At 33.3% G+C, this 18888-nt stretch overlaps 1 protein-coding gene across 6 annotated transcripts in view; it reads left to right on the forward strand.

Moving 5' to 3' along the window:
- SLC9B1 (solute carrier family 9 member B1) overlaps window positions 1-18888 on the forward strand; it is a 63018-nt gene that overhangs the window by 24518 nt on the left and 19612 nt on the right. For all 6 annotated transcript variants that reach the window (XM_087863941.1, XM_087863942.1, XM_045792705.2 and 3 more), the window contains 3 exons: window positions 11173-11343; window positions 12813-12955; window positions 13961-14088. In XM_087863941.1, the coding sequence (XP_087720067.1) occupies window positions 11173-11343; window positions 12813-12955; window positions 13961-14088 (442 nt within the window). The remainder of the gene's footprint in view (window positions 1-11172; window positions 11344-12812; window positions 12956-13960; window positions 14089-18888) is intronic.

The following is an 18888-nucleotide window of genomic DNA, read 5'->3' on the forward strand; positions in this document are numbered from 1 at the left end:
ATAAATTACCAGAGCAAAAACCTCTGTGGGAACCAGAACTAGGGTAGGTAAACCTAAACCGTAATTGACAAATTGGCTAGAGACTTAGTGTGGACAAGTCTGAGGGCGGTAGGCCACTCATGGTGTGGGAAACACATTTTTGTGAGTTTTACCTCCAGGAGCCATCTGGCAGGGGGAGGGAGAAGGTATCATATGCAGTATACCAGAGCTTTCTGCTCTTCTTAAAAATACCTTCCCTCAAGAGAAACTGTTTTATCAGAACCTAACGTATGGGGATTTTATTGGAACCAACTGACCTGGGAAAAGAGAAATAACCCAAATTTGCCCCCTCTATATAACGCCCACTAGCTATCCTATAAAACCTAATGGGGTAGGGGAAAAAAAACAAAAACAACTGAAAGGCACTTGTGAGGTTCACAGCCCAGGAGCACAGGCTCAGTAAAGACTGGTTCAGAACTCTATAGAAAGTCTTCCCCTTCCTTCACAGCTTACCACTATATTACCAAAGGTCTTTTTACCCAGGATGATATATTCACTTTTAAGCAAAAATATGTAAGATGTATTAAAAAGCAAAAAAATAGTTTGAAGAGACAAAGCATCACTAGACCCAGATATTGCAGGTATGTTGGAATTATCAGACTATAAATTTAAAACAACTATGACTAATATACTAAGGGCTCCAATGGAAAAGTAAACATATAAGAATGGAAGGGTAATGTAAGCAGAGAGATAGAAGTTCTAAGAAAGAACTAAAAAGAAATGCTAGAAATCAAAAACACTAATGGAAACAAATGTCTTTGATGCATTCATTAATAAACTGTATACAGCTGACAAAAGAATCTCTGAGCTTGTGGATCTGTCAATAGAAACTTCCAATGCTGAAAAGTAAAGAGGAAAAAAAGATTGAAAAAAAGGAACAGAATATACAAGAACTGTGGGACAACTACAAAACATAATAGGAGTAGCAGAAGAGAAAAAGCAGCAGAAGAACTATTTGAAGCAATAATTGCTGAGAACTTCCCCCAAATTAATGTCAGATAGAAAAAACACAGATCCAGGAAGCTCAGAGAATTCCAAGCAGGATAAATACCAAAAAACAAACAAATAAACAAACAAAAATACTACACCTGGGTATATCATATTCAACCTACAGGAAATCAAAGATTTTTAAAAGTCTTGAAAGAAGCCAGAGGGGGGAAAAATACTTTACTGATAGGGTAGCAAAGGTAAAAATTAGATCTGACTTATCTGCAGAAACAATGTAAGCAAAAAGAGAGTGAAATGAAGTATTTAAAGTGTTGAGACAAAAACACACTAACCTAAAATTCTGTATGCTACAAAATTATCATTCAAAAATGAAGGAGAGGGGCTCCGGGTGGCTCAGTCAGTTAAGCGTCTGATTTTTTATCTGAGGTCATGATCTCAGGGTTGTGAGATTGAGCCTCACATCAGGCTCTGTGCTGGGCATGGAGCCTGCCTAAGATTCTCTCTCTCTTTCTTCCTCTGTCCCTCACCCCCAAATTAAAAAAAAAAAAAAAAAAGTGAAAGAGAAATAAAGATTTTCTCAAATTAAAAAAAAAAAATCAAACCAGTAAATCTGCCTTGCAAAATGTTAAAAGAAATTCTTCAGAGAGAAAAAAATTAAATCAGAAATCCAGATTTACATAAAGAAGGAAGAGCATCAGAGAAGGAATAAGTGAAGGTAAGACAAAAGCATTTTTTAATATTCTTTAATTGAACAGAGAACAGTTCACAATAATAGCAAAAATATATTCACTGATTATAGCTAATGCATAAGTAAAATGAATGAAAGCAGTGATACAAGAAACAGGAAGAAGGAATTAGGAATAGAATATTTTGTTTTTATAAGGTACTTGTACTACCCATGAAGTGGTAGTGTTATTTGAAAGTGGACTTCGATTAGTTGTAGATGTATATTATAAACTGTAGGACAACCCCTAAAAGAAAATGAAAAAATAAGTATAATTGATATGCTAAGAATGGAGAGAAAATATAAGTATATAAAATGATCAGTTAATTGCCACAGAAGGTAAAAAGACAAAAAATAGAAACAAAGAATAGGGGCAATAAATAGCAAACAGTAACAAACATGGTGGATATTAATCTAACTTTATTAATAATAGTTTTAAATGTCAATGGTCTAAATATACCAGTAAAGACCAATTGTCAGTGTATCAAAAAACCTAGACAAACCGTGAGAGACTCTAGACTCCAGGAACCAAATTGAGGGTTACAGAAGGGAGGGGGGTCAGGGGATGGGGTAACTGGGTGATGAGTAGGGCACGTGTTGTGATGAGCACTGGGTGTTATACGCAACTAATGAATCATTGAACACTATGTCAAAAACTAATGATGTACTATATGCTGACTAATCGAATGTAATAATTTTTTTAATCCTAAAAATAAAATATTTTTTTAAAAACCCTAGATCCAGCTATATGTTGTCTATAAGAAACCACTTTTAATATAAAGACACATACAAGTAAAGGGATGAAGAAAGATATACCATGTAAACACTTAGTAAAAGAAAGATGAAATATTGATTTCAGACAGCAGACTTCAGAGTAAGGAATATTATCAGGGATAAAGAGGGTATTACATAATGATAAAGGAGTCAATTCCCAAGAAGACATGATAATCCTTAATGTGTATATGTGTCTGACAACAGACATGTTCCCATGTGTCAATTCACATGAAGCAAAAACTGAAAGAACTACAAGAAGAAATATATGAATCCACAATTATAGTTAGAGACTTCAATGGTCTCTCAGAGAAGGACAGATCCAACAGGCAGAAAATCAGTAAGGACATAGTTGAACTCAACAACACCATCAATCAACAGAATATAATGAACACTTATAGACTACTTCATCTAACAATAGCATAATATGCATTATTCTCAAGCTCACAGGGAACATTCACTAAGATAGACCACATTCTGTCATACACAGACAAAACACCTAAATAAATCTAAAAGAATAAAAATCATACAGTGTATACCCTCAGACCATAAAGGATTTAAACTAAAATTCAAAAGAAAGGCAGCTGGAAAATCCTAGAATACTTGGAGATTAAACAATACATTTCTAAATAATACATGGAAACCTCAAGTGATATTTTAAAATATTTGGAACTAAATGAAAATGAAAATACAACTTATGAAAATTTGTGATGAAAGCAGTGTTAGAGGAAAATTTATAACATTGAATGCACATTTTAGAAAAGAATAAAGATCTAAAATCAATCTTCTAAGCTTCCACATTAGGAAACTGAAAAAGGAGCAGATGAAACCCAAAGTAAACAGAAGAAAAGAAATAGCAAAAACTAGAGCAGATGTCATTGAAATTTAAAACAATAGCAAAAAATCAATGAAACCAAAAGCTGGTTCTTTCCTAAGACTGATACCCTCAGTAAGCCTCTAGCTAGGGTAAGAAAAACACAAAGAAGACATAATCCACTAATATCAGAAATTAAAGAGGGGACATCACTACAGATCCCATGGACCTTAAAAAGATAATAAAGGAATAGTGTGAACATCTCTTAGCCCACAAATTTGATAATCGAGAAGAAATGGACCAATTCCTTGAAAAACACAATCTGCCAAAATATACAGAAGAAGAAATAGACAATCTGAATAGAAATATATCTATTGGGGCGCCTGGGTGGCACAGCGGTTAAGCGTCTACCTTCGGCTCAGGGCGTGATCCCGGCGTTATGGGATCGAGCCCCACATCGGGCTCCTCTGCTATGAGCCTGCTTCTTCCTCTCCCACTCCCCCCGCTTGTGTTCCCTCTCTCGCTGGCTGTCTCTATCTCTGTTGAATAAATAAATAAAATCTTAAAAAAATGTATATATATATCTATTACATAAATTGAATCAATAATTAATAACCTCCCAAAACAAAAAGCACCAGACCTAAATGGCTTCACTGATGAATCTTACCAAACATTTAGGAAAGAAATTATGCTTCTCTACAATCTCTTCCCAAAGATAGAAGCAGAGGGATAGTTCCCAAATCATTTTATGAGGTCAGCATTAGCCTCATACCCAAATCAAAGACATTACAAAAAAGAAAACTACAGACCAATATCCCTGATAAACACAGAAGCAGAAATCTGCAACAAAATATTAATAAATCAAACTTAACAATATATAAAAAGAATTGTATATCCTACAACCATAGGAGATTTATTCTAGTTATGCAAATTTGGTTCATATTTGAAAATGAATGATTGTAATCCATAACATGAACAGGCTAAAGAAGAAAAATCATATAATGATAATAGGTGCAGGAAAAACGTGTGATAAAATCCAACATCCATCATAATTTACAGACAGAAGGAAACTTCCTCAACTTGATAAAAAAAAAAATAAATCAACTAAAAATATATAGCCACCATCACAGTAAATGGTGAGAAACTAGAAGCTTTCCCCCTAACATCAGGAATAAGACAAGGATGCCCTCTCTCACCACTCCTTTTCAATATTGTACTATAAGTCCTAGCTAATAGAATAAGAAAAGCAAAAACAAACCGTATCAGATTGGGAAGGAAGAAATAAAGCTGCCCTTGTTTACAAATGACATGATTGTGTAGAAAATTAAGAGAATCAAGAAGAAAACTCCAGGGACAAATAAGCAAGCATAACAAGATTGCAGGATAAAAAGTTAATATACAAAAGTCAGTTATTCATATGTACCAACCAACAACGAACAAATGGGATTTGAAATTAAAAATACATCACTATTTACGATAGTATCCCTAAAAATAAAATCCTAGGTAGAAATCTAACAAAATATGTACAAGATCTACATGAGGAAAACTGCAAAACTCGAGTGACAGAATTAAAAGAAGAACTAAATCGATGCACAGATTTTCCTTGTTCATGGAAGACTCAATATTGTCAAGATGTCAGTTCTTTCCAACTTGATCCATAGATTCAACACAACCCCAATCAAAATCCCAACAAGTTACTTTGTGGATGCCCACAAACTCATTCTGAGGTTTATATAGAGAGGCAAAAGACCAAGAAGGGCCAACGCAGTATCAAAGGAGAAAAATTAAAAGCTAGAGAACTAACACTACCCAACTATAAGACTTACTATAAGCCTAAATATCCTGTGGTCATCACTCACATCAATATAAAGGAGCCTTACAGCAATGTGACTTTATTTATCCCTCCTAGGCCCTCTGTGCAAGATTTATATATATTTTTACTTCTACATTCTTATTTTTACTTCTACATTTATATATATATTCTTACTTCTACATTTGCTTTTAAAAAGCCAAAAGTCTTTTTTTTAAGTTAAAAAAAAGTCTCATATTTGTCCACATATTTACATTCTCTGGTTCTCTCCATTTCTTTCTGGCAATCTGAATTTTCATGTGGAATTCTTCCCCTTCAGTCTAAAGAACTTCTTGTAATGTTCTTTGTAGTATAAGTCTTCTAGCATTCTTTCAGCTTTTGTCTGAAAATGTCTCAATTTGGCTTTTTTTTTAATTTTCTAAATTGAGGTATAATTGACATATAACCTTATATTAGTTTTAGGTGCACACTATAATGATTCTATGTTTGTATATATTACAAAATGATCACCACAATAAGTCTAGTAAACATCCATCATCATACATAGAAACCTTTTTTTCTTGTAATGATAAATTTTAAGTTCTACTCTCTTAGCAACTTTCAAATATATAATACAGTATCTATAGTCACCATGCTGTACATTACACCCCAATAACTTATTTATTTTATAACTGGAAGTTTGTAACTTCTGACCCCCTTCACCCATCTTGCCAACCCCTCAACCATGCCTCTGGCAACCACCAGTTTGTTCTCTGTATCTATAAGCTTGATTTTTAGATTCCATATATAAGTGAGCATGCAGTATTTGTCTTACTTTGTCTGACTTACTTCACTTAGCATAATACTTTCAAGGTCCATCCATGTTGTCTCAAATGGCAAAAGTTTTTTGTTTTGTTTTTTTTTCCTTTCCTTTCTTTTCTTTTCTTTTTTTTTTAAGATTTCATTTTTAAGTAATCTCTACACCCAGAATGGGGCTCAAACTCACAACTCCAAGAGATCAAGAGTCGCATGCTCCACCAATTGAGCCAGCCAGGCACCCCAAGTTTTTTCTTTTTTATGATTGAAAAATGTTCCATTATATATACCACAATTTATCCATTCACCCTTAAATGTATACTTACGTTGTTTTCCCTTACGTTGTTTTCCTATCTTGGCTATTGTAAATAATGCTGCGGTGAACATGAGGAGGGTGCGTATATCTTTTTGACTTACTGGTTTTATTTTCTTTGGATAAATACTTAGAAGCAGAATTGTTTAATCGTATATTTCTATTTTCCTTTCTTGTTGAATCAGTTTTGGTAATTTATATCTTTCTCAGAATTTGTCTATTTTATCTAGTTATCTAATTTTTAGCTTGAAGTTGTTTACAATATTTCCTTTGCATTATTTTAATTTCTCTAAAGCCTATGGTGATTTTTCCTCTTTAATTCCTGATTTTCTTCATTTGTACCTTCTTTTTCCTTTGTCAGTCTAGCCAGAGACATCTATTTTATTGACCTCAAATAATTAATTTTTATTTCATTGTTTTTCTCTAATGTTTTTGTTTTCTATTTATTTTCCACTTCAATCTTTTTTATTTCATACATTCTACTTACTTTTGGTTTGATTTACTTCTCTTTTTGTAAGTTGTTAAGGTGGAAGTTTTTATTGCCAATTTTAGATAATTCTTTCTTTCTAATATTTTAAAGCTATACATTTCCATGTGTGCCCATCACATCCCACTAATATTGATATGCTGTGTTTTCATTTTTATTCACTTTAAGATATGTTGTAATTCCCCTTATGTTTACTTCTTTGACTCATGAGTACTGTTTGCATAATATGTCTTTTTCTTCTTTTTACATTCAGCCTGTTTCATCCAAAGTATGTTTCTTGTAGACACCAAGTATTTGGATCTTACTATTTTTTTTAAATCCAGTAAGATAATTTTTGCCTTTTGAATTTAGACCATTCATATTTAACATAATTACTCATATAGTTGGACTTATGTCTACCATTTTGTTACTTGTTTTCTGTAAGTGTCATGTCTTTTGTTTTTTCTGTTCATTCTTTACTCCTTCTTTTGTGCTAACCAAATATTGTTAGTGCACTATTTCAATTTCCCTGTTGATTTTTTAGCTATATTTTAGAGGTTTTAGTTTTAGTGATTTCTCGTGGATTATAATAATTTTCTTCACTTTTCATGATCTACTTCAGTTTAATATTGATTTAATTCCTGTGTTGTATAGCAGCTTTGAGCCAATAGACCTCTATATGCTGTAAACTCAACAATATTTTGTTATGCTTATTGCTCTTAATAATCTTAGCTTTTTTAAAATGAATGTGTATATATATATATATACATATATATACACACACAATCTTTTATACTTATTTATTTTGTTATACTTATTGCTTTTAATAATCTTAACTTTTTAAAAAAATATACATATATATGTATATGTATACATACACACAATCATCTATACTTAGATATTTATTTACCATTTCCAGTGCCCTTTATTGCTTCTTATTGATCCAAATCACCATCTTTTGTCATTTCCTTTCAACTTACAACATTTTCTTTAGTATTTCATTGGTGGGGGTGAATTTTTTCCATTTTTGTTTGTCTGGGAATATCTTTATTTCAGTTTCACTTTGAAGAATAGTCTTACTAGATATTGAATTCTTGATTGACAGGTTTTTTTCTGCACTTTTTTTTTTTTAAGTAGGCTTCACACTGGGTGGAGGAATTGAACTCACAATCCTGAGATCAAGACCTGAGCTGAGATCAAGAGTCTGATGCTCAACTGACTGAGCCACCCAGGTTCCCCTTTTTCTGCACTTTTGAAATATCACTGCCTTTTGGCTTTTGTTTTTTCTGATGAAAATGCTGCTCTTAATTGCATTAGTGTTCCCCTGTACATGATGAGTCATTTTCTTGCCACTTCCAAGATTTTCCTTCTGTCTTTTGTTGTTAACAATTTGATAATGATGATATCTCTAGGTGTGGATCTCCTGTGCTTATTCTACTTGGGATTTGTTGAGCTTCTTACATCTGTAAGTTAATGTTTTTTTTTTTATTAACTTTGGGAGGTTTTCAGACATTATATTTTCAAATATATTTCAGCCCCTTTGTATCTTTCCCTTCTCCTCCTGGGGCTTCTGTTATGCAGGTATTAGTACTCTTGATAGTATCCCATAGGTGTCTGAGGCTCTGTTCATTTTTCTTTATTCCATTTTTCCTTTAGTTTTTCAGATTGATTAATTAATCTCTGTTGATCTATATTCAAGTTCACTGATATTTTCTTTCACAAGCTTAAAAATGCTGTTGAGCCTCTCTTGTCAACTTTTCATTTCAATTGTACATTTCAATTCCAGATTTCCATTTTTAAATAAATTTTATCTCTTTACTGATATTCTTTATTAAATGAAATGTTACATTTTCATTATTTGAAAATTTTTTAAATGGCTGTTTTGAAAACTTTGTAAATCCAACACCTGGATTCATTTACTCATTGTCTATTGACTGCTTTTTTTCTTCTGAATATGGGTCGTATTTTCCCATTTCTTTGCATGTCTAGTAAGTTGAGGTTGAAAATGAAACATTTTAGTTACACATTACAGCAACTTTGAATTCAGTTTTATTTTCTTAAGGTGGTGGTGGTGGTGGTGGCAGTGGTGGTGGTTTGGGTAATTTGCATGTACTTATATTGGTGGAATCATTCTGCCCCATGGTTTGCAGCAGCTGACGTCTCTTAGTTTTTGTTTATTTGTTTTTAGCCTGTCTTCCTAGGAGTTTCTCTTTTGTCTGCACAGCTTAATAGTCACCTAATGATTTAGGGGAGACATTGTGTTCAAGCCAATAAGGCTTCCAACCTCTGCCAAGTGATCTGTAGGTGGGTTGAAGAAGGCATTCAAAATTGCTGCTGGTAATCAAGTCTCACATTATTATTATTATTATTATTATTATTATTATTATTATTATTATTATTATTATTTATTTTTTACTTTTTGCCATACTGTCTGAGTCTTCTCTGCACTTGCATACTTTCCCAATCAGCCATAGATATGTGGAGAACTTACCTCAACCTTTCTGACTCTGTCATATCTAAGATCTCCTAGTTAAATTTTTAGCTTGTCTGCTACTCATATCAACTTGAACTGCAACCTCAAACTACCACCACTGCATGTTTTTTTCTGCCAGTTCTGAAACCAATCTGCCATTTTTAGCCAGCAAAGTCACGGGTTTTCTCCCTCCATTCCATATCAAATCTTCTCCACCTCCTCTGGCAACAAAGCAGCTGATTTTTAATCTAGCACCATGCTGGTAAAACTAAAGTTTTTCCCAAATGAAGTAAGTGAGGGAAAATGAGGGAAGGAGTGATAGTGATCCCAGGCAGGAAGGCCTCAGACTTTCACCAGTCCTACACAAAACCCTGGCTTTTTTTTTTTTTTTTAATAAATGCTCCTCTCAGGGAAGTAAAAATCAAAACCACAATGAGATACTACCTCACACCTGTCAGAATGGCTAAAATTAACAACACAAGAAACAACAGGTGTTGACAAGGATGAAGAAAAAAGAGAACCCTCTTGCACAGTTCATGGGAATGCAAACTGGTGCAGCCACTCTGGAAAACAGTATGGAGGTTCCTCAAAAAGTTAAAAATAAAACTATCCTAAAATCCAGCAATTGCACTACTAGATATTTACCCAAAGCATACAAAAATACAGATTTGAAGGGGTACATGCACCCTGATGTTTACAGCAGCATTATCAATGATAGCCAAACTATGGAGAGAGCCCAATGTCCATCAACTGATGAATGGATAAGGAAGATGTGATATATATAGATATAGATATAGATATATAGATACAGATATATAATTGAATATTACTCAGCCATCAAAAATAATGAAATCTTGCCATTTGCAATGACATGGATGGAGCCAGAGTGTATTATGCTAAGCAAAATAAATCAGTCAGAGAAAGACAAATACCATATGATTTCACTCATGTGGAATGTAAGAAACAAAAGCTACTCTAAGATATAAAATGAAGTAAAGCTTATAATATTACCATAACATTTTTTAAATATCATATATTATGAGAACAGTTTAGTACTTTAAAGTACTCACATACACTTTTAAAATATTTTTTTAAAGTAATAATACTTTGGCTCTTCCCCTAAGTGGCCTGAGGTGACCTCTGAAAATGGTCCACTATTCACTTGACCCAGAAAACCCTACAAAATCATGCAAATCAAGAGGTTCAAATCTGTGTATTCACTTTAAGAACACATGTGAAGCTCCCCAGGCCATCAAGGGTATGCATATTTGAAAAGTCACCAAGTATCTGAAAGACGTCACTTTGTGGAAGCAGTGTGTGCCATTCCTTCATTACCATGATAGAGTTGGTAGGTGTGCCCAGGCCAAACAGTGGGGCTGGACACAGGGTTGGTGGCCCAAGAAGAGTGCTGAATTTTTACTGCACATGTGTAAAAATTCAGAGAGTAATGCTGAACTTAAGGGCTTAGATGTCGATTGTCTGGTCATTGAGCACATCTGGGTGAACAAAGCCCCCAAGATGCAGCACAGAATTTATAGGACTCATGGTCGGATTAACCCCTACATGAGCTCTCCTTGACACATCAGGGTGATCCTTACTGAAAAAGAGCTGATTGTTCCTAAACCAGAAGAGGAGGTTGCACAGAAGAAAAAGATATCCCAGAAGAAACTGAAGAAACAAAAACTTATGGCCTGGGAGTAAATTCTGCACAGAATAAATGCAAATAAAAATAAAAAGAGAATATTGGTTGTCTTGTATTATTAAGCATATTTGAAGTATTCTCAGAAAAATAATAATAATACTTTGTTAAAAACTTGTCCCATAAATTGATAGAGACTTTAGAATATAGGTTAAACAGATATTTCTTTAATTATGCTAGCAATCAACATTAGTCTATGCTATGTATCATTCGTTATATGGGACTATTAATACGATATTTGATAAAATAGAATTCATCTCTTGTACGTATGTATCTATGTCTATGTAGATATATGGATATATGCTTTTTTTATATTTCAGGAGTTGCATTTTTTATGGTATGGTGCGCAGCGTGGTCATTCTCAGGCCCTGAAGTTCTCCCTGGTGGAAATTTATTTGGACTATTAATTATCTTTTATAGTGCCATTATTGGGGGGAAACTTTTGGAACTCATTAGAATACCTTCAGTGCCTCACCTTCCACCTCTTCTTGGTAAGTGTACAGTTAGCTCTTATTTCTTTGTTATTAACTATATGTAAATTATGAACATACTCTAGTCAGAATAGATATAATTTAGAAATATTTCAATGTAATATGATCTTTATGTATATATTTATATGTGTGCATATAGCTCATTTATAAAACTATTTCTACACATGAGCACAGAGATTTTTTTCTGAAATATATTTTTGAAATAATTTAAATATATTCAATATATGATTCCTGTTTCTTTATTGTTTTATAAGACTTTTTAAAATTTTAAATATATTGTAGAAAAAGAAATATTTGGGAAGACTGAATTTTTCTGTGGATAACCTAACTCAAATACAATTTAAGATTCAAATACTGTAGTGATTAGGGCATAAGGAGGTTTTATGGTTTTTGAGTAAGCTATTTGGGTATCTCCACTATGTACATTCATGGGTGCGTCATCTGCCTAACTAGTATTATATCCTATTTCTTCATTACCATCATTATGTAACTCTCCATCTGGACAGAGGAAAATTAGTGGAAGAACTTCTATTAGCAGTGTCTCATATCTTCTAAGTATTCAATACACCCAAATATTCAGTACACTGTCATTAAAGATAATCACTCCATCCTATTTCTAAGACCCTTTCTATGTCCACGATACCCTTTCAGCACCTGCTAAGTATTTATTGAATTTTTTTTCTCCAAAACCCACTCTTGCCCTAGTTTAGGCTATTTGTTTCCCAGCTCTTCAGTGGACTATGACAGAGCCTTCTTTTCTTTCTTTTCTTTTTTTTTTTATTATGTTATGTTAGTCACCATACAGTACATCATTAGTTTTTGATGTAGTGTTCCATGATTCATTGTTTGCGTGTAACACCCAGTGCTCCATGCAATACATGCCCTCCTTAATACCCACCACCAGCCTAGCCCAATCCCCCACCCCCCTTCCCCTCTGAAACCCTCAGTTTGTTTCTCAGAGTCCATAGTCTCTCGTGGTTCATTCCCACTTCTGTTTACCCTCTCCCTTCATTCTTCCCTTTCTTCTCCTACCACATGACAGAGCCTTCTAATTGTTCTCTCCTCCAGTTTTGTCTATCTAATTCATCAAGACCATCACATAGAGAATACAAGACTCATTATGTCACTTCCTCCTAAAACTTTCCTATGGTGCGTTACTCTACCAAAGCAGTGGGAATGGAGGCTGCAGGGGGGTAGCTTTATATTATCTGGCCCTTCCTGCCCATTCTCCCACTCCCATCCTTGCCCTTTATGTTCCAACAACACTGAATTACTTGTTGTAGCCTTTTGAGATATGTCAGTTCTTATCTCCATTCCTTGACTTACGCTGCCTCCTCTATTTGTATATAAGCTGCCATTCACCAAAGCAATGAGACGTGGTGTATTTGAAGAAGAGAAATTAAACATTTCTCTTTACTAACTTAGAAAAATGAACTGAATCCGACATGCTTTATTTTCTTTCTTTTAAGGGATGTTACTGGCTGGTTTTACTGTCAGGAATGTTCCATTCCTCAGTAATTACATCCGTGTTAATAACATGTGGTCTTCAACTTTAAGAAACACTGCCCTTACCATTATCCTAATACAAGCTGGGCTTGGACTCGATCCACAGGTAGATTTCTAATTATATCTTGAAAAAAATATTTTAAATATTAGAGGCTGGTAGAAATGCTTGTACGGCATTTGTATTTGGGAGCTGCAGCTTTTCTATGGAGAACTGTTTACTTTTAAGTTAAAGGATAAGGTCCACTCCTAAACTGTTTTTGCTTTTCTTTTGTTTTGTTTTTCAGAAGGGTTAAGAATTTTGGTAATATTTTTGTTTCATGACTCCCCCCACCACAGAAGTATGTGCCTGATTACCTTTGCATTATTGTAGAAGCTAATCTTTTAAAAATATTTCTTAAAACATTAATATCTAGGAATCATAAATCTATTTGGGCTTTAAAAAGATGACTATTCATGAGTATAATAGTAGTCAAACAGCAAATATATGAGTTTAGTGGAAACATCTCAAGAGCATGAAGACAGGGGCATCTGGGTAGCTCAGTCGGTTGAGCATCTGCCTTCCGCTCAGGTCATGATCCCAAGGTCCTGGGATGGAGCCCCCTGCATCAGGAAGCCTGCTTCTCCCTCTCCCTCTGCAGCTCCCCCTGCTTCTGCACTCTCTCTCTCTCTCTCTGTCAAATAAATAAATAAATCTTAAAAAAAAAAAAAAGAACATAAAAGCAGTGATAATTTATTGTATGCTCCAGTAGAAAAATCGAACCAATGAAAAAAATTTTAAAGTTCTCCCTTTTAGTGAGTTATGCTCTCTTTACGTGATTTTCTCTTTTGGCACATTGATATTTTCTATTATAATTATTAAATTAATCAAGCAGGTCATTTCTAAAAGTTAACTGATGGAAATCTATAGATTACTTTCATTATACTATTTACAAGAAAGATTAAGGAAGGTAGAAATAGTTATTTAATTACAGACAAATGGATCTTTTAAAATAATTTAGATACAACATTTTATAAAATGTGAAATAGTTTATGATCCAATCTGACATACTTAAAATAATTTTCTTGTTGGCCATTATAAGCTTGTCTAAATGTGATTATTTTTATATTCCAGGCTTTGAAACATTTGAAGAGAGTTTGTTTCAGGTTGGCTATTGGTCCATGCCTCATGGAGGCATGTTCAACTGCTGTTATTTCCCACTTCCTTATGAATTTTCCCTGGCAATGGGGATTTCTGTTGGGGTAACTTTTTCTCATTTTTCTTTACAAAAATATCCAGTTAGGAATGCTTGGTTTAAAATTATCAAAATAATCAGAATATTATATAGACAAATTTCTCATTAAAATTCTTTTCACAGTGGTAGAAAACCTTGAAAATTGGTTGGTCAGAAGCAGAGCCATGTCCTAAATCTACCATATCCTTAACAAACATGCATACATAGTCCCTAAATGTTTAGGGCAAGATAATTCACTTCATCAGTTTATTCCTTCGCTCCTATACTATGATCTATTTCTACTTTTTAACCCATCCAATGGTTCCTTATACATTGTATGTATATATCATATACATACGTGAGAGAGACTTTGTATAGATATAGATATTATAACAAAAACACTCTCTATATCCAATGTCCCATCTATTTTTACCCACTGTTCATTTCCCTTCATGTCCCAATTCCTCAGAATAATAGTCTATAATAACTCTCTCTAGATCCTAAACTCATTTTCATTTTTCAGTGCATTTACCTTTTGCCTCTACTTATCCATCTGAATATATAGTAAAGTTCAGTGGATTCTTTAAAATTAATTTTTATTATAAAAGTAATACCCAAATGCATTTTACTTTTGAAAAATTAGAACTTTACATACAAAAGTAAAAAGCCTTTTAACATGCCTTCAAATTGTAGTGCCTATACCCCTACCCAAAGTAACAACTTTTATGAGTTTTATGTTATCATTCTAGACCTATAAAATTAACAGTCCATATGATTTATATGAAAATACATAAAATAATACTCTGTTTTCCAGGGATATATCTACTGTGTACATATATATTGTATAAATCATATCAAAGAATGTATCACTTTCTTTGCAATTTTCTCTTTTTTACTCAACAGTATTCTTGAGATTATACATATTAAAAAATGTAGTTCACTTGTTTAATTGTTGTATAGTGTTACATTGTATGATAAGACCAGATTTTATTTACAGTGTTACAACAAATACATTTTATTTGTCTCATTTTGCACAAATGTGAGTTCTTCTAGGATAGTTACCTAGGTTATGTGCATTTTTAGTTTTGATGGATACTATCAAAATGCCTTCAACACATACCAATTTGCCCTATCACCTGCAGGGTATGAAAATAATTGTTATCCTTTCACATCCTTGCAAATTCTTGATATTACCAAACTTTTATGATTTCTTCCAATCTGGTGATGAAAAATGATATTTCATTGTTGTTTGAATATGCATTTACTAATGTGCTTGAGTATTTTTATACTAGCCTCTTCATACCGTTTTTCTTTTTTTCTGTTGAGTTATTCTTTTCTTTCTTATTGATTATTTCAGTGTTTTGTTACAGGTATTGCAAATATCTTGTCCTAGTACACAACTAGATATTTAACTTTGCTTATGGTGACTTTCTTTTTCTCTAAAAAGGGTATTTTATTATTTCCAACAGATAGAAGAGCAAATACATAAAACCATTCCTTGACCTTGAAAATCTAAAAGAAAAATGAGGGCATGGGGAAGCAGAGTGTAACTGCTTTTGCTATACAAAGGGTTTTTAATGTAATCAAATTTATCAATATTTCTGTTTCTGTTTAATGCCTTTCTATGTGTCATTCAAAAGGTCCTTTTTAACTTATGATCACAAATATATTCTTTTATATTTTATTCTCATTACTTTAAAGTTAATTTTTTAAAATTCTTTTAAAATAGTTAGAGCTTATTACATGTGAGGATCTAGCTACATTCTTTTCCACATGAATAGGTAGTTGTTTCAACACCATTTATAGAAAATTTCTTTCTTGTCCCCATTGATCTGAAATGTTGATTTTATCATGTAACAAATCCCATAGATTTGTTTTTATACTTTGTGTTCTGTTTTCTTCCAATCTGTTTTGTCTATTTCTGTGTCACTATTCTAAGGTTTGAACCATTTTGCGTTTACAAAAACAATATCTTCTTTTTTACATTTACTTGGTTTTTCATTCTAAGCTCTTATTCTCCCAAATGAATTTTAGAATCAGCTTGTCAATTTCAGTGAAAACTCCTGAGAATATTTTAATTGGCATAGCAACATTTTAATAAATTATTTTGGAGGAGAGGTGAAACCTTTATAATATTGAGACATCTCCCCAATTATTTAGGCGTTATCTTAAGTTGTACAGTGTTTATCATTTTTAGAAAGATCTAAGTTAAATTCATAGTTTTTTTCTTAGGTATTTTGTGTTTTTTATTGATGTTATTAATAGATTTTTTCATAACATTTTCTAATTAGTTTTTGCAGACATATAAGAAAGCTACTGATTTTTAAAAAATAAATTTGATTGTGGTACAGTTCACATACAATAGAATGAGCACCCATTTTTAGTGAACATTTCAATGAGTTTTGACAAATTTATATACCCATGTAACCACCAGCACAATTGAGATGTCAAATATTTTAATTACCTTTCCAAAAATTCCCTTGACAATCCCCCTCAGTCAATTCCACATGGGCCCCAGGCAACCCACAATCTATTGTCTGTCACAATAGATTCAATTTTTTTAGAGTTTTAAATAAAGCAATTATATGTACTCTTTTGTTTCTGGCTTAACATTTGGTCAGCAAGTTGTTTTTGAGATGCATCTATATTATTCACTCCATTATATTGCAGAGTAGTATTTCATTGTATGAATATACCACCAACTTTATTCATTTGTTGATGGATATTTAGATTGTTTCCAGTTCAGCCATTACAAATAAAACTGCTATGAACTTTTGCGTTCAAATCTTTGCGTAGACATTTGTTTTCATTTCTTAGGGAAATACGTAAGAGTAGATTTCCTGGATCATATGGTAAGATAATGTTTAATTTTATTTAAAAAATGGGGTGCCTGGCTGGCTCAGTCAGTAGAGCATGCAACTCTTGATTTCATGGTTGTGAGTTCAAGGCCCATGTAGAGATTACGTAAAATAAAATCTTTAAAAGAATAAGTAAATATGAATACATACATACATACATACATACATACATACATACATAGTGCCAAACGGTTTTCCAAAGTATTATAGTATATTCCCACCAACAATATATAAAATTGTAGGCCATCCACATCCTCTCCAATACTTGGAAGTGTCTGTCTACTCAATTTTATCATTTTTTAGTGGATTTGTAGTGGTATAAAGTTGTAGCTTTAGGCAAGGGAAACAAAAGCAAAAGTAAACTATTGGGACTTCATCAAGATAAAAAGCTTCTGCACAGCAAAGGAAACAATCAACAAAACTAAAAGGCAACCTTTGGAATGGGAGAAGATACTTGTAAATGACATATCTGATAAAGGATTGATATCCAAAATATATAAAGAACTCATAAAACTCAACACCCCAAAAAACAACTAATCCAGTTAAAAAATGGGCAGAAGACATGAATAGACATTTTTCCGAAGAAGACATACAGATGGCTAACAGACACATGAAAAATGCTTAACATCACTTATCATGAGGGACATGCAAATCAAAACCACAATGAGGGGTGCCTGGGTGGCACAGCGGTTAAGCGTCTGCCTTTGGCTCAGGGCGTGATCCTGGCGTTATGGGATCGAGCCCCACATCAGGCTCCTCCGCTGAGTCTGCTTCTTCCTCTCCCACTCCCCCTGCTTGTGTTCCCTCTCTCGCTGGCTGTCTCTCTCTCTGTCGAATAAATACATAAAATCTTAAAAAAAAAAAAACACAATGAGATATCACCTCCCACCTGTCAGAATGGCTAAAATTAACAACACAGGAAGCAGCAGATGTTGGTGAAGATGCAGAGAAAGGGGAACCCTCTTACACTGTGGGTGGGAATGCAAACTGGTACAGCCACTCTGGAAAACGGTATGGAGGTTCCTCAAAAAGTTAAAAATAGAACTGCCAACAACCCAGCAGTTGCACTACTAGATATTTACCCAAAGGATTAAAAAAATACTAATTCAAAGGAATACATGCACCGCAATGTTTATAGCAGCATTGTCAACAATAGCCAAATTATGGAAAGAGCCCAGATGTCCATCAACTGATGAATGGATAAAGACGATGAGGTATATATATGTATATAAACTCTCTCTCTCTTATATATATATATATATATATATATATATATATATATATATATATATACACACACACACACACACACACACACACACTCTCTAGCTCTGTTCATGTTGTTGCAAATGGCAAGATTTCATTCTTTTTTATGATTGAACAATATTCCATTATATACAGACACACACACTCACACACACCCCACATCTTCTTTATCCATTCAACTATTGATGGACATCTATACTGCTTGCACTTCATTTTGGACATATTTTATTGCTACGTCTTCAAGTTCATTGATCTTTTCTTCTGCAATGTTCAACCTTCTCTCAATCCTATCTACTGAATTTTTTAAAATTCAGATATTGCATTTTTTTGTCAAAAGCCATCATACATTTCTTTTCAACTTCATTGAGATACAATTCACATATAACATTTTGTAAGCTTAAGATATACAACGTGTTGATTTGATACACTTATATATTGCCAAATGATTACCAACATAGCATTGGTTAACGCCTCCATCTTGTCACATAATTACCTTTGTGTTGTGTGTGTGTGTGTGTGTGTGTGTGTGTGTGTGGTGAGAACATTTAAGACCATCTCCCTTAGCAACTTTCAAGTATATAATACAGTACCATTAATAATCACCATGCTGTACATTAGAGCTCCAAAACTTACTCATCTTATAATTGGAAGTTTATACTCTATTGACTAACATTTCCCCATTTCTCCCACCCCCCAGACCCTAG

This window comes from Ursus americanus, chromosome 8 (assembly GCF_024610735.1).
Source record: "Ursus americanus isolate L20-20 chromosome 8, mUrsAme1.1.p, whole genome shotgun sequence".
Taxonomy (NCBI): Eukaryota; Metazoa; Chordata; class Mammalia; order Carnivora; family Ursidae; genus Ursus; species Ursus americanus.